The sequence below is a fragment of the Egretta garzetta genome, unplaced genomic scaffold (assembly GCF_000687185.1).
Source record: "Egretta garzetta isolate BGI_Z169 unplaced genomic scaffold, ASM68718v1 scaffold766, whole genome shotgun sequence".
NCBI classification, from domain to species: Eukaryota; Metazoa; Chordata; class Aves; order Pelecaniformes; family Ardeidae; genus Egretta; species Egretta garzetta.
Genome location: NW_009260030.1, coordinates 186,061 through 200,482, shown reverse-complemented (window position 1 = coordinate 200,482; position 14,422 = coordinate 186,061). Strand labels below are relative to the sequence as shown.

The 14,422-nt window shown below is 46.3% G+C and overlaps 1 protein-coding gene and 1 long non-coding RNA gene across 2 annotated transcripts in view; both read right to left on the bottom strand.

The window, feature by feature from the left end:
- NKX6-2 (NK6 homeobox 2) overlaps positions 1-296 on the bottom strand; it is a 6,896-nt gene extending 6,600 nt beyond the window's left edge. The window contains exon 1 of the mRNA XM_035896537.1: positions 215-296. Within this exon, the coding sequence (XP_035752430.1) occupies positions 215-296 (82 nt within the window). The remainder of the gene's footprint in view (positions 1-214) is intronic.
- Positions 297-7,151: 6,855 nt separating this feature from the next.
- LOC118452515 lies at positions 7,152-14,053 on the bottom strand. The gene is made up of 3 exons (XR_004842312.1): positions 13,971-14,053; positions 11,229-11,233; positions 7,152-7,166 (listed from the first exon to the last, which is right to left on the bottom strand). It is a non-coding gene; the product is annotated as an uncharacterized LOC118452515 (long non-coding RNA).
- Between the last annotated feature and the right edge of the window lie 369 nt (positions 14,054-14,422).

Here is a 14,422-nt window from a genome sequence, read left to right as displayed (position 1 = left end):
GCAGCGGTTCGTGATCGTGTTCGGGTGCAGTTCCGGGCTGGGCAGAGGAGTCTTTCCACCATTTATAATTACCGAGCGCTTTGGTTTGCCCGGCATGAGTGACCTGTCTTACAAAGGACATGGAAGCAAAACTGAGATTAGTAACGTCAAATTTGTCTGAGACTTAGGCATTCCGACGTATTCAGATTTATCATTATGCTCGGTATTATCATACATTGTCCAGTATTAAATGCTACAGTGCCGGTAACTTCAGACAAGTTCCATTTCACCTTCCGGTACTTGTTTTTGTCATGCATACGGCCAAAGTACCTTCTTTTGTCGCGTCCGTGCAGCTCAACATGTCCGAGAGGCTAGGTACTAAAAGAAATTAAACCACGCATAAGAATAATCTGTGTTTTACACCTGCTGGCTGTGGATGCGTGTGCCTTCTGCCGTCTGCCTTTATGGACTGCAGAGGTGTCGGGTGCGCAGTGCATGAAAGCAGCCCCCGCTGCGTTGTACATCATCCCGAAGTGCAGCTGTAAGTGCCCGTGTCACAACAAGCAAGTGGGGAACTCAGGGCAGCGCTGCACACAGGCTGCCTTTCCTGAGTCGTTCTGCTGCTGGTGGAGGGGGAGTGAAGCTGGACAGGGAGGGGGGGATGATATCGTTGCGTGGAGTTACTTGGAGCGTTGGTGACGAGAGCAGGACAATCCATGCTCAGGCCCTGTAGTTGTGCTGTCTGCCTGCGTCCCTGACAAGTACGGATGCTGCTGCTTCACAGCATACCTAAAAGAAACCCTTGTGTTTAAAAATGAGGGGCGTTTGGGGCTAATAACGCAGTCACTAGAAAACAAAGTCATTTTTAGACTCGATGATCTCTGGTGAAGCTTCTTCACAGGATGATGTATGGCCTGGGAAAGGCCATATTTAATATTTTTCATTATGGTCCTTGGCACAAAAAGTAGGAATATGGTAATGGTGCAGAGCTGAGAGTCCTCATCAGTATAGAGCAGCACACAAGAGAAACTGGATGACCTTGAGAATGGTGCAACAAAAATGGGAAGAAATGTAAAAAATGCAAGCGTGGCGTTGTTGCCTTAGAGTATGGTGTTATTATAGTATTGTACTTGGGGCAAAATACAAAACACCATTTCATACAGCTGTGGCAGAATGTAGATGCTCACATTTAGGGCAGAGATTTGCAGGGTTTTTTTTCCCATGGGCTAGCGTCCCTGACAAGTACGGATGCTGCTGCTTCACAGCATACCTAAAAGAAACCCTTGTGTTTAAAAATGAGGGGCGTTTGGGGCTAATAACGCAGTCACTAGAAAACAAAGTCATTTTTAGACTCGATGATCTCTGGTGAAGCTTCTTCACAGGATGATGTATGGCCTGGGAAAGGCCATATTTAATATTTTTCATTATGGTCCTTGGCACAAAAAGTAGGAATATGGTAATGGTGCAGAGCTGAGAGTCCTCATCAGTATAGAGCAGCACACAAGAGAAACTGGATGACCTTGAGAATGGTGCAACAAAAATGGGAAGAAATGTAAAAAATGCAAGCGTGGCGTTGTTGCCTTAGAGTATGGTGTTATTATAGTATTGTACTTGGGGCAAAATACAAAACACCATTTCATACAGCTGTGGCAGAATGTAGATGCTCACATTTAGGGCAGAGATTTGCAGGGTTTTTTTTCCCATGGGCTGGAAATTGCAGAGAAGAAAAATGCTACAATGGTTCATGCCCAGCCACCTTGGCAGACCCGAGCGCTTCGGTGCTTCTCCTCTGTCCGCGTGGGACTGCAGTCTAGGGGGACGTTCAAGACAGAGGAAGAAAACCGGTTATGTGTCACGGGCTCTGGTTTAACGGTCTGGGACATCCCTTTCTCCCTCAAACGCTCATCTTCTGTTTCCCCTTGTTACTCTGCCCGCTCACGTGCGCTGTCCTGTCCGTTCGTGTATTCACCGTTAAGTCGTACGTGCCCCATAGTTTTGACTTTTTCTTCAAACCTTTCAGGGCGAAGTCTCGTGATAGGGCTGCACGTCGGCGTAAGGCAGACTGGCCCCCCGCACGGGCCGTGCTCCGTCACACGCCCTGGACAAGGGAGGAGAGCACACAGCAGGGAGCACTGAGGGAATCCCAGGGCCCGGAGGAGCCTGTACCCTTCCCGGCTCCCCCTGCCTCTCTGATGCAGTCTGGCACCTTTATGCTCACACGGACATTTACTGAAAACCAAATCTGCCGAGGGCAGAACAACCACCACGAAGCCCAGAATGCACAGTACAGGAATGCTGCTGGCCAGGGGGGTCCTCGCGTGCCGCAGTGAGAAGTAATACACAGCGACGTGTTAGCTGACGAGTAAAATTGATGGGCTCTGTACTTGGCCATTAAAGGCGAAACACGTTTGCAGAGGAAATACGTTTTTTTCTTTTTTTTGTGATGGACAGCTGAGTTATTCTGTTTGTACACACAGAAATGTCTAATAGATAAAGTAACTTTCCGTGACTGGGAGAAAATGAATTTTCAAAAGATATGGAAAGAAAAAAAAGGCAACAGCGTGTCCTCGTTCAGGAGTCTCTGTGCTTGAGCTGCATGGGTTTTGTTTGCAATCTCATCATGAACAAAGCGGCACTGAGTATCTCTTTTAACAACTGGCTGGTATCTGTATTTTTATAGCTTTCTAATACAATGCTTCTAATTATATCCTTAAATTGGAGTATTGTGTTACAAGGCTGTACAAATAAAGCCAACTAATGTATACATAGACTTCAATTTGTTCTAACACTACATTTGTTTTCATAAGGCTGGAGGAATCTTTTCCTAAACCTTATGTCATCCTTTTGCTTAATGGTAAGTCATTACAGAGCCTCAGTGCCAAAAGCTAGCTATCTCCAGTGGTGTTTAAGCCCAGAATTGCTAGTTGGGAAGTTTGCAGTCTTGTGTCCTTTGCCAGTGATATTTGAGAATTAATTATAAAGGATTAAGGAACTCGTTTGCAAACTGTCTCACAGCTGAGGGATGTAATTCCCCCTCCACAGAATTCAGTCCCTGTCCCGTGCTGTAAAACTGAAAAACCCACCCTGTAATAAAGATGCTATATTTTGTTACCGCCCTTCTAAACTGTTACAGAGTTAGGAAATCCCTCTGCACTGCAAGCAGACCATTGCCACTAACCAGCCAGCGTCGAAGGCCACACGGGCCCCAATCAGCCCCACTGGGGACCTCCTGCCCACGCAGCCCCCGCCCCGCCCCGGAGCCCAACCTGAGCTCAGCCTTGGGCCTCGGCTCCTGCTCGCCTGGTTCGGGGGCTGTGCCGGATCAGCGGGAACGCCGCTTGCATTGCAGCTGCTGCTGGCTGCTGGTGCTGTGCAGCTCAGCTCCGAGCCCAGCGCCCCTCGGCAGCGGTCGTGCGAGGGCCCAGGGCGTGCCGAGGAGCTCGCTGCCGTGGTAGGTCATACCTGTCAGCACGTGGAGCAGAAGTTTGGTTGCAAGGCTTAAATGAGATTTGTTTAGCTCCAAACAAAGGATGCTGTGGCTGAAAGCAAAGTGGTGTCTTTCATAAAACAAACCCGTAAAAGGATGAGAAGCTTTCCCATGGGTCGCTCCGTCTGCAGAGCGTTTGAAGCAGGCAGCGCGCTGAGTTACTCTGCATCTGGGCATCTGAGTTTTGCGATGCTTTCAGAGAGCCGAGGAATTTGTGTATCTTGTGTCTTTTGGGGGCTCCACTCTTCCGAAGGGCGTGCGTTTGCTGCAGCTGCAGCAGGGGCAGCGGCGAGGGGGGGGGTGGGAGCCGACCCGCGGGGACAGGATGAGACCTCTCCTGCGGTACGCAGCAAGCGAAGCCGGACTGGACGCTGCGCTGTTCTCTGGGCTGCCGCCCTAACGAAGCAACCTAAGCTCGGTGACTCCAGCACGGTGTGGTTAACCCAATTGCCTCCGTCAGAAATCTTGGTTTTCTTTCAGGGCTGGCTGTGAAATACGGTGGATGGGTCGCTGGTGCAAAGCAGAATTCAGGGTGATGGTGGTCTGGGCATTGGCTGGGAGAGGGAGCGTGGTGCCGCAGGGAAGGACCGCTTCTCTGTCCCTTCTTTGGTCTGCCCTTCCCAAATAAGAGATTAATTCCTGACACCGCAAGCAATAGTTTCTTGTCTTACCGATTCCCTTTCCCTGACGAGCTGGGGGGGGCTTTTTATGGTTTGCCTATTGCAAAGGAACGGTTGGGGCTGTCTGTGAAGAAGTTACTTTGGCTTTCTAAATCTTACATAGCTTAACAAAAGAGCTCAATATAAAGCTGTGAATTCACTTTTTTTTTTCAAGCTCCTCTAGGCACATTTTGGCCTCAAAGTTGGTTTTCCCTTTCTGGTTCCTAATCCATGCCTTCCTGGGGAGCCAGGTAACTTCAGCTGGCAAGCACAGAGGCAGGACTGCCTTTTAGGACTCTCTAGAAAGAATAAAAACAAAAGGCTCGGTATGGATCCCAACCTTGTGCCTTTGTTGGGTTTACTCTCTTTTTAAGGCTTTAATCTCATTTTGGAGAATTATTGGGATGCAGGGAGCTATATACATAAATCCTTTCAAAATAACTTATCTCTGCTGAGACCAGAGTGTGACTTTGAAGGGATTATCAGGGAGCTTTACACCACCTCCGTCTGAATTCATTGGTCTGCTTTGGATTTTAAGCAGCAAGTTTTTGAAGCTGTGGGAAACATGAATTAGGTTTCAGGAAAGTATTTGCCATGTTAAAATCACCGACCATTACTGTAAATACGGTCATTGGTGGAAAACAGCATGGGCATAATTATATGGGGGGGGGAGTTTTTTAGGTCAAAAAATGAAAGGGTGTTTTTGCAGCTGAAACTTCTGAGAGGTTTAAGATAAGCATTTGCCAGCATTAGTTTTGTTCCACCTTGCATCTCATGAGAGGCGCTCTTAACGATGACAAGGTGGGCAGTGTTTTCTTGGCTTAATGTTCTTTCCAAAATGAAGGGCTTTTCCTCCCACAGTGGGGCTGGGAGTCGGTGTCGTGCAGTTTGTGGTGGATGGAATGGCTGGTATGGTTTCAACTGTAATTTTTTTTTTTTCCTCCTGTCTGGGAATCCTGTTTTACCTGTGGCTTTCCTTCTGCCAGTGGCTTAGAGCATTGCCGCCTTCAGCCGGGTCAGACCACCCCTCTCCCCCTCCCTTGTTCCACCAACGCTGGGGTTTTTTCTGCTTGTCTCCACTCTAATAGTTTATCCTTTTAATGAGAGAAGGCTGCAAGTTATTCTTTCTGAGTGAGATAAGACCTTGCGAGCTCTATTTTATCTAACCAAGACTGGGAAATCGTTTGCCCTTATTTGTATTAAACAGATGTATATACTTTACCGCAAGTCGTTAGTGCTATAAAGAGATTGCCTTCCTATTGATAGCCTAGATGGGGGAATTCAGGAGTAAATTGCCAATAAATAAAGAGTGTGCTTGTAAGCGCTATTGATTCTCTCTGAGCCACAGAGAAGTGTTTTGTTAGTAAAACTCTTCCTGAATGTGCAAGTGAGGTTAAAAAAAAAGCAATTAGTGATTACTGAAAGCAGGGTGAGGGGAGTGGGGGGGCGACTTGGGGTGAGAAGCTTCCGTGGTTTTTCTTTGAAGAGTGCAGTGTGTAAAGATAGCTGCTAAAAATGTAAGGGCAATTCTTCTGGCCACCCTCAGAAATCCTGGAGGCAATCGTTAGAAGACTGAAGGATCAGCCCGGCATCTCCTGTAACACGTAACTTCGGGGTGGTAGGAGGGTTTCCCAAATCGCCATGGAAGGAATAGAAGGTGCCATTTGTGTAGGAAATGAAAGATTGGTGGGATTCAAATTCCTTTTGTCCTGTCTGGGTTTTGGGACAGTCTGGAAATGACTTCTCTGAGCTGTTTGGGCAATGCTTCAATGCCTGCTGGTGCCCAATTCGGGAGCAGGCAGGGAGGAGACCAGAGTGTGGTCATAAGCGGAAGGACAGCAGCGTCCTTCCAGTGGGAGCTGGAGGAAGGGTCTGTGGCTACTATAAGCACGATGCTTGCGCTCTCTTGTGTGTGTCTTCCATATTTATCCAGCTTGATGAAAATCAGCAGTATTTGCAGAGCTGTCTTTCTAGAAAAGACAGCAGGACAGACCTGGGTGGGCAATAGGACAAAGCTCTGCTGCAGTGGTATTCCCTGCTGAAACCACATTCAGCGGTATGATCCCCATCACCTTCAGTGCAGGTATTCCATGATGTGATTGGTACTCGTCAGCTTTCCGACAGGCCATTCCTTTGAGAGTATCTCAGTAGAGTAAGTGTGATTATAACCTTACTTTGGCAAACCTTTTAATTGTGGTTGATTAGAGGATTCTCCTGGTGCTTTGTTGATCTTCCTCACATTTATTTAAGGAAGATACAAAGCAATGATAAATGCTGGGCAGATAGCGACCGTTAGTTCTACGACAGACAGTACTGGCATTGCCCTGAATGTGGAGAAACAGCAGCTAAATAAAATTCATTTTACATGGCTACTCTTAGTAACAAAAAGATTTTACTGGTCTGATGCATATTAAAGATGTCCTACATCTTCAGGGAACTGATTTCTTCAGACTAAATTTCTTCTGTAAGAGTAGAAATGCAATTCGTCACCAGAGATTGAACACCAGGAATATATTTGACGGCCTTTGGAAGGCTTGTTAAAAATGGCAGGATGAATTCAGAGAGTTTCGGGTTATATGACAAATTTATCACACACTGCTCTGTTTATGCATTTTTCCTCACCATTAAGCCATGTAACACATGAACGTATTTAAGAAATGATACAGTATCTTCTTTTTTAAAAAAACCTGTATATCTCGGCTTTTGTTCTTAAAAGTTCTTATTCATTAGAATTGATTTCATAGAATTTCATAGAATTTCATAGAATTCATTTCATATTCATAGAATTCATATTCAAAGAATTCATTACCTCTTCTCTCTTCTGGTTTTATCTTCTTTTCTAGATCTCTTTCCTTCCATCCACATTTGTTCCTGTAATCAGTGATGATGTTGTTTAAGTTTTCTGTGGGAGATTTGTTAGATTTCTTCCACAGGTATTTAAAACTGAACAGACAATGCTTTTGAAAAACCAGGAGTTGCCATAACACTCAAGCGAAAAGCCTTCCTTGGAAACAAAACTGCTCATGCTGTGCTTCGCCTGCCTAGAGAACCTTATTCCATATTTGTCCAGTCTGCTGAAAATTCGTATTATTTACAGAGCTGCCTTTCTAGAAAAGACAACAGGACAGAACTGAATTTACACCACCTGAGGGCACTGTAATACTGTGTCACTTCATTTTAAAGAAAAATACAGAAGGGTAGTGTTTGAAATGGTCCCTGTTTTTCTTCCTCTTAGGATTACTATCCACTTCTAGAACAAGTGTCCACTGAAATGAATGCAGATCATTTGAAAAACCCAGATTTGGTGTTGTAGGCAGGTATTTCAGAATCAAGGTCGTCCTTCTCTCGTGCCGCTGATGTTGTTCCCTTGTGCTCACTGTAGGGTGATGGTAATTTTAAACCCGACGCTGCTATTTTAAGTGATGTGTTACCAGTGTGGCAGTGATTGCTGTGCGCCTGGTTGTGCTGCGCTTTTAGGTGCTTACATTTGCTGCCTCTTGTCTGCGTCCAGAGGAGTGCGGGGCTGATGTCAAAGCAGCAAATGGTGATGATGTGTTCATGTATTTATGCCACTTCACTAGAATGTGACAAAGTGGGAAGGGAGAGGAGTAAAAAGCCCCCTACACGGACACTCCTGATTCGGGTTCCTCTCTCTGTCTTGCCAGGTTCGCCTCTGCCTCTTGTCTCTTCCTACGCGGCCATCCCTCTCTTTTCCTTCTGCTTTACTGTTCTTCTTTCTCTGTCTCCTCTCTCATCACTTGATTTCACCATCCCGTTATTTTCCCTACCCCCTAGCGCGTGGGGAGGGTCACCAAGCAGAGTTCAAAGGAGGGGGGCTCTGTGCAGGACAAGAGGCAGATGAGCCTCCCGCACCGGGCAGCCCCCGGCACCGGGCAGCGTGCTCCTCGTTCGACCGGGGCGTGCCTGAACTCTTCTAATACGTGTCCACTTAAAAGCACATCCTGGAGCCTTTTTGTTCTGTTTGTGCAGCATGAAACACAGTGAAACCTTCACGTCAGAAACCATACAGTATTTATAATTTTGTTAGAATAACAACCAAGTGTGCTCCCTCCAGACAAAACCGCACGACTGCTTGCTGAACTGAGTGCGGGAGGTTTCCATGGCTCTCTTCCGAGGAAAAAGGCCAGCAAATGCGTTCTCGTCCACACTGGCTTCCTAAAACATGCATCCACTTCCACGATGGGAAATGCTGCTGTGATTTGTGCATTTAGCCTTTGTTTTAGAGCGTAGCATCTCCAAGTGCTCGTTTGAGAGCAAGTCATCAGTCAAAGTAACGGCGTTCAAGGAATGAAGAGCTGCATTCTCCTAGGGACAGCCCAAGCGGTTAACGTGGTCCTGTGATGTTAGCAACACTGTATTCCATTTAGTTTGGTTGTTCTACTAATCCAGGAGTGCATTTGGGAGTAGTTCTATAGATCATATATTCCCCAATGAACCATCTGGACTGACCCAAGTAATACTTTTAATTTGGGCGTGCTGATTGGATTGACAAAGGAATGCTACTGCTTCTTTTGCACTTGAGGCCAGAAGTGAATGAGCTTGACTGTTCTTTTCATAACGGGATTTCTTGGTAGTGCTAGTGGAAAATAAAAAGTCATGTCCAATAAAGTAGTTTTAAAAATATGCTGGAATGACTCATATTGAGGAATTATCCTGTGTTAAAGAAAAATGTAAGTAATTAAAGGAGTTAGAGTTGCATATTTAAACAGAACTCTACCCTTAAAAGTCATGGTGTGAACCCCATATTAGGGACAAGAAGAGCTACGTGTTTATTTAACATATCTAAGCTCTTCCAATAAAGTAATTCCAATAAACTGGAAAAATACAAGAATATCTTGTATAAGTAGTCCTGTTGGTTCATATGCTTAAAGTTAGCTTTATAGGTACTTAAGTGTCTTGAAGTGGTGACACGAGATTAACTTCTCACAGAGGCTTTCCTTCCTTGAAGTCTGATCAGTCCAGTATGTTGTTTTCTCACATTAAGGTCATCAATAAGAGCTATGGCTTCTGCATTCCTGGAAGCTGAGTAGCAAGTTCGTTTTTGTGCTGGTGGGAGACTGGTTGGTTTTGGAGTGGCCCCTGCTGTGCTGTGAAACACGAACGAGACGGGTGGAAGGAGGGCTGTGCCTCGCCTGAGCGTCCCGTGGAAGCGGAGGCGCGGCGTGCGTGCTCCGGGGAGCGGGGGTGCCGTGGCTGGAGGGCGGTTGCCTGCCCAGCCTCAGTTCCCCCTCTGAAATGCTGAAAGGCTGGGAAGAAGATGAATAAGAGTGTTTTGAGGATCTCTGCGTCATCTAAAAAGTTGTGCATTTTATCTCGGGGGCCTGAGATGGAGCTTACAGGTGAGAACTCCCTGGCAGAAGGTTTGCTAGTGGTTCAGTGGCTTTAGATGTTGGCTTTGGGTTTTTAACTTTCAGGCTTGAGGGTTTGATGCTTTAGTCTTTAGTTTTGCCTCAGTGTAGTTGGAAATTGCACTATAGCGTCATTTATGGGGTTCAACATAGAAATAAACTAAAACTATGAGCCAAGGGTACACTTGCTCATAAAAATCACATGGAAGATGTGGAGAGAATATAATCACAGAAGGCAGGCAGGGGAACCAAGGTTGGATTGCTTGTACCAGGAAGGCAGTAGCCACAGACATTCCGCCATGCTTGCTAAAAATAAAACCTCAGCTTTTCATAAGCAGACGTTTGTTCATACAGTGGCAGGCATTGATGCAAACGAGAGATCCAAACCCTTTTGCAAAGCTCTAGAGAACGGTGGCTGAGAATAGGAAATACGAAGTTAAAGATGCAGTGACATAAGGGTCCCTTCTCCTTTAATCTTATTTCTCAGCTCCAAAAAAGCTTTTTAAGAGGAAACACTCCATGTTCCATAGCAAGTATTTGTTGAATGAAATAAATGTTAATGCAGTTTGATTCCTAGCAGGTTTTCCCATATGGGATATGAGCAAGCCTTTGCCTGGTGATACGGTATCAGCATGGGACGTAACTTCTTCCCCCACATGTACACTCTGTATGTAAAGTCACGAGGCTTAACTTCACTCCGACACAATCTAACATGTGCTTTCTATCCTCTCTTATGCCAAATGACCAATACCTCATTTTTTTTTTCTTGCTGACATTAATTTTTGTGTATTTGACATCCAATTTGCCAAATGAATGATGACAGTAATCCTTTCTTCTGTACTGTTGCTTCACCTTATTCCACATTATGTATTCAGGTTTTCTGGGGTCATTCTCCCCCCCCCTCCCCCCCGACACCCCTTGTTTCGTGGTCTGCAAAGTTGAAGGATTGCATTTATTTATACTGATTAAAATAACTCTGAATAGTTTTATGTTCATTTAAGTTCAGATAAACTGAATCGCAAATATTAAATATGTCTTGTAACCGCTTATGCAGAACATAAGGACTCTTTAATTGTCGACGGTATAGAAAAACTCTGTATGATGAAGGTTGAAGGAGCAAGGTGACCAACAGAATCTGTCACGAGAACAGGGGTTAAAAGTCTAAGGAGCAGTAGTTACAAGATGATATGGAAAGGGGGGTTCAAAAGGACCTTCTCAAAGGAAGGGAAGAGTGTGGAACGATTTTATGTTATTTTTTTTTTCCAAACACAAACATTTAGAAAATGGCTACTTCAATAGGAAAGGCAATTAGAATGGCAAACGAGACATCTGTAAATGCAAGGAAGGCGAAAAACTTAATGCATTTTGAAGGGGGAAAAAAAATCTGTTTCTGTAAAGACAGTGTTTCTCTTGAAATACATGAGATAATATCCTGATTTATCCCCAGGACAGCATCAAGTGGAAGGTGACAGGTAGCTCACCTGCTTAGCGCAGGTGATACAGAAAGCGAAACGCCTTGCTAAGTGCATGCACACCCAGCGTGGTGCAGGGGAGGAACTTGTGCTGCCCGGAGCCCGCCGGTCTGCCCAGGCCAGTCCCGAGCTGGGAGTCACGGAACCGTGCTAGTGCCGAGTCGGACGAGCTCCCGGGAGATGGGCTTGCTCGTCCTCTGTCACATGGCATAACGTGGTGGGCTTGTTCCACGAGCTGCTTTGTGCGGGACCTCGGTCTTACCCTGCCTGTTCTGAGGGGGCGTTTGTTTTGTTGATGGCAGCCTGTGCTTCTTGCATCTCCCCGTGGTCACGTGTGAAGGTGATGTGCTGGGGTGCCATACTTCTGACAGAAAAGACAGCGAGATGGGGGCAGTTGCCTTTGTACGGCAAATTCGCCTAGTTCAGCCTGCATCCGTGCACAGGAAAGGCCAATCTCTCCCTCAAGGCATGGTCTCTCTGCTTTTCTCCCCAAAGCACCCATTAACAGAGGCATGGTGGGACTTCATGCGCAGGGTGTCCCAGGCAGTCTGAGTCTGTCTGCAAGCTTTCTACACGCATTCTGAAGCGGTCCTTGCAATTACTGATGGTTTGAACCTGAAGGAGTGCTTAGCAGGCTTCCACTACAGTTTCCCAATCTGTGGCTCTTGGCGGCTGGTGACCAGCTCTGAGAGCTGCTGGCAGTCACTCTCCGAACCTTCCAACCCCCCGCTGGGTGCCGGGGCCCGTAGCGAGTGCTGCGATCTGTGTCATTCCCACAGCAAGGGAGAGGTGGTGGCAGCGGTTCTTCGGTGCGTTCTTAACAATTCCCTGCATCCCATTTCCTCTGTTAAAGCCCCGACTTAATGGGACTCGATTTTGGTGAAGGAATGTAATGGCATTTGGATCAGCCTAATCCTTCCTGTTTACAGGCTGCAAGAGATGCTAGCTTTTTATTTAGGGCTACAATAAATACCCTGGTTTAAAAAAATGAACTCCGACCAATCTGATGCATACAGGAATATATGTCTAGGGAGAGGTTTATGCTGGGAGAGAGAGTCACTGAGCTGAGAAGTGACTGTTCATTCTTCACGGGGCGCTATGCGTGATGCACAGGTGACAGACGGGCTGGTTTATATAGTACCTTAAACTCAGTAAAGCAGGCTATGGTTTTCTCTTAGAATGGTATCCCAGAACATTCCACTTTCTTCTCATAAGTTCTCAGCAATAAATGCTCTTTCTATTCCAGTACAACTACAAAAATAAAATTTATTAGCTAAAACCTAATTCAGGTGGACAAAAGAGTACATAAAAGATGCTATGCCGTCAGAAAACTCCAATCATAGGCAATTATAAGCTAGATGGAAGATGGGAAAAGTAATTGTGATTGACTAATTCTCTGGAAATATGTGCTTCAGCTTCAGTGTAATACAGTGCATGGATCAGTGATTTCAAATAATGAAATGATTGGGATATAGGGATAAGCCCCATTCCATTGTTAGTGAAGTCTATTTTAATGGCTTCATCCATATGGAGTGACTTTATGTATATAATAATTAAATAATACCGTAGTAGTGTTGATAGAAACTGGCAGCCAATACTTAAAAGTTGCTCTGTTCTTGCTGTAAGTGCATAACTTCAGCTGCCCGATCACTGGAATGGTGGTGTAACTTTGGGTGTCTCTTGCCTCTTTTTTTCTTTTTTAACTGTGTTTTTTCTGATAACGACTGCTATTGCAGAAAGAGGTGAAGTTATCCTTGTATCTGCCCGGCTTGTCGGTACGTGGGATTGCATTAGATGAAAGGCACCGTGAAGTTAACGATTATTATGGTCAGCTTTTTGTTCGTATCGTGCCATGGCAGTTTGGGCCTCTGACGCAGCAGTGGTGCCAGCGTGTGACGTCAGGCGCCCGGGAATGACGTCGGGGAGGGGAGGGGAGGGAAAGGGAGACCCACTCAGGTAGGTGCGCGCAGTTGCTGTCCGTGGGCGCTGATGGTGTGGGCGCCTGCAGAGCGATGGGATCGGTGTAACCTTCGGTGGGGACAAGGAGGCAGCTGCCTTTTTTCCTCTGGTGTTGATTTTTGTGACACTAATGTACAGGCTGCTAATGGGGAAAAAGTGTTTGGAGGAAATTTGTTCGGTGGCACACGACTATAAAATAAAACCAGAAGTTTGTCAGAGAGCTGATGTATAAAACCCAAGGCTAAAATCAAAAAAGAAACCCTGGACATACTTTGGAAAGAAGAAAGGTGGGGGTAGAGGGAAAGCTGAATGAGGGCACAAAGCATGGCACATTGGAAAACAGCAGGCAGCAATGTTTTCCCACTAAAAGAAAACGTAAAAGGTTTTTTTTTGAGCCAAAGCTCAAATCTGTGATCTGAAACCTTGAAGAAGAAAGGGCTTCTTTCAGCACTGACTGTCCACGCTGGGTCTTGACTGACTGCCCATGCTGGGGCCCGTTCCTGCAGCTCCGCAGCGCCGTTCCTGCCCAGCCCCACAGGACTCACGGACGCGGCCGAGGCTGCGCCCCTGCGAGTGCTGGCAGGTTGCCCCGGCTCACCCCGCCTGCGTGAGCATCCCCGTGCGAGCCGGGGGCCTGGCACAGACGCAGCTCTGTACCTGCCTTTATGCAATACCCTCTTTTTGGCGTAAGATCAATGTCATCAATATTTACTAGCATTTGTGTTTGGGTAGGTAGGCCTGAGCTGCTGACAAAAGCAAACGTGCAGCTGGTATTTTCCCATAAATCATGTCCCGCTGTTGGAATATTCTTGAAGAGGAGAGTTAAAATTGTTTTTTCTTTTTTTTTAAATCAGCAGTGAAGGTTAAAAGCAGCTTCTGCTCTGTACCTTTCCTTGTCAAAGATAATGAGCTTTGTTTGCACTCCCTTGCAGCCCGAGTCTTTATTTCCCTTTGTAAAATGCGATGGTGCAGTTACGGTTTGGCTTTCGGAAGGTGTTGCACAAAGTGGAAGGCTTGGCAAGCAGGTCCATTAGTTTTGTGTTACTGTCCGGGTTTCGGCTGGGATAGAGTTAATGTTCTTCCTAGTAACTGGCATAGGGCTGTGGTTTGGATTGGGGATGGGAAGAAGCTGGTAACAAACTGATGGTTTAGCTGTTGCTAACCAGTGCCTGGACTGGTCAAGGACCTTTTTTGTTCAGGTTCCCCTGCTCTGCCAGGGGCACAAGGAGCTGGGAGGGGGCATGGCCAGGACAGCCGACCCCAACTGGCCCCAGGGCTATCCCAGACCATAGGGCCTCATGCCCAGTATAGAAACTGGGGGGACTGGGCTGGGGGGCAGCGATCGCTGCTTGAGGGGACGGGCTGGGCATCAGTCAGTGGGGGGTGAGCAGTTGCTCTGTGCAGCACTTGTTTTGTGTATTCTGTATAGTCTATTATTACTTTTTTCCTTGGCTGTTTTATAAAACTGTCTTTATCTCAATCCATGGTTTTTACCTT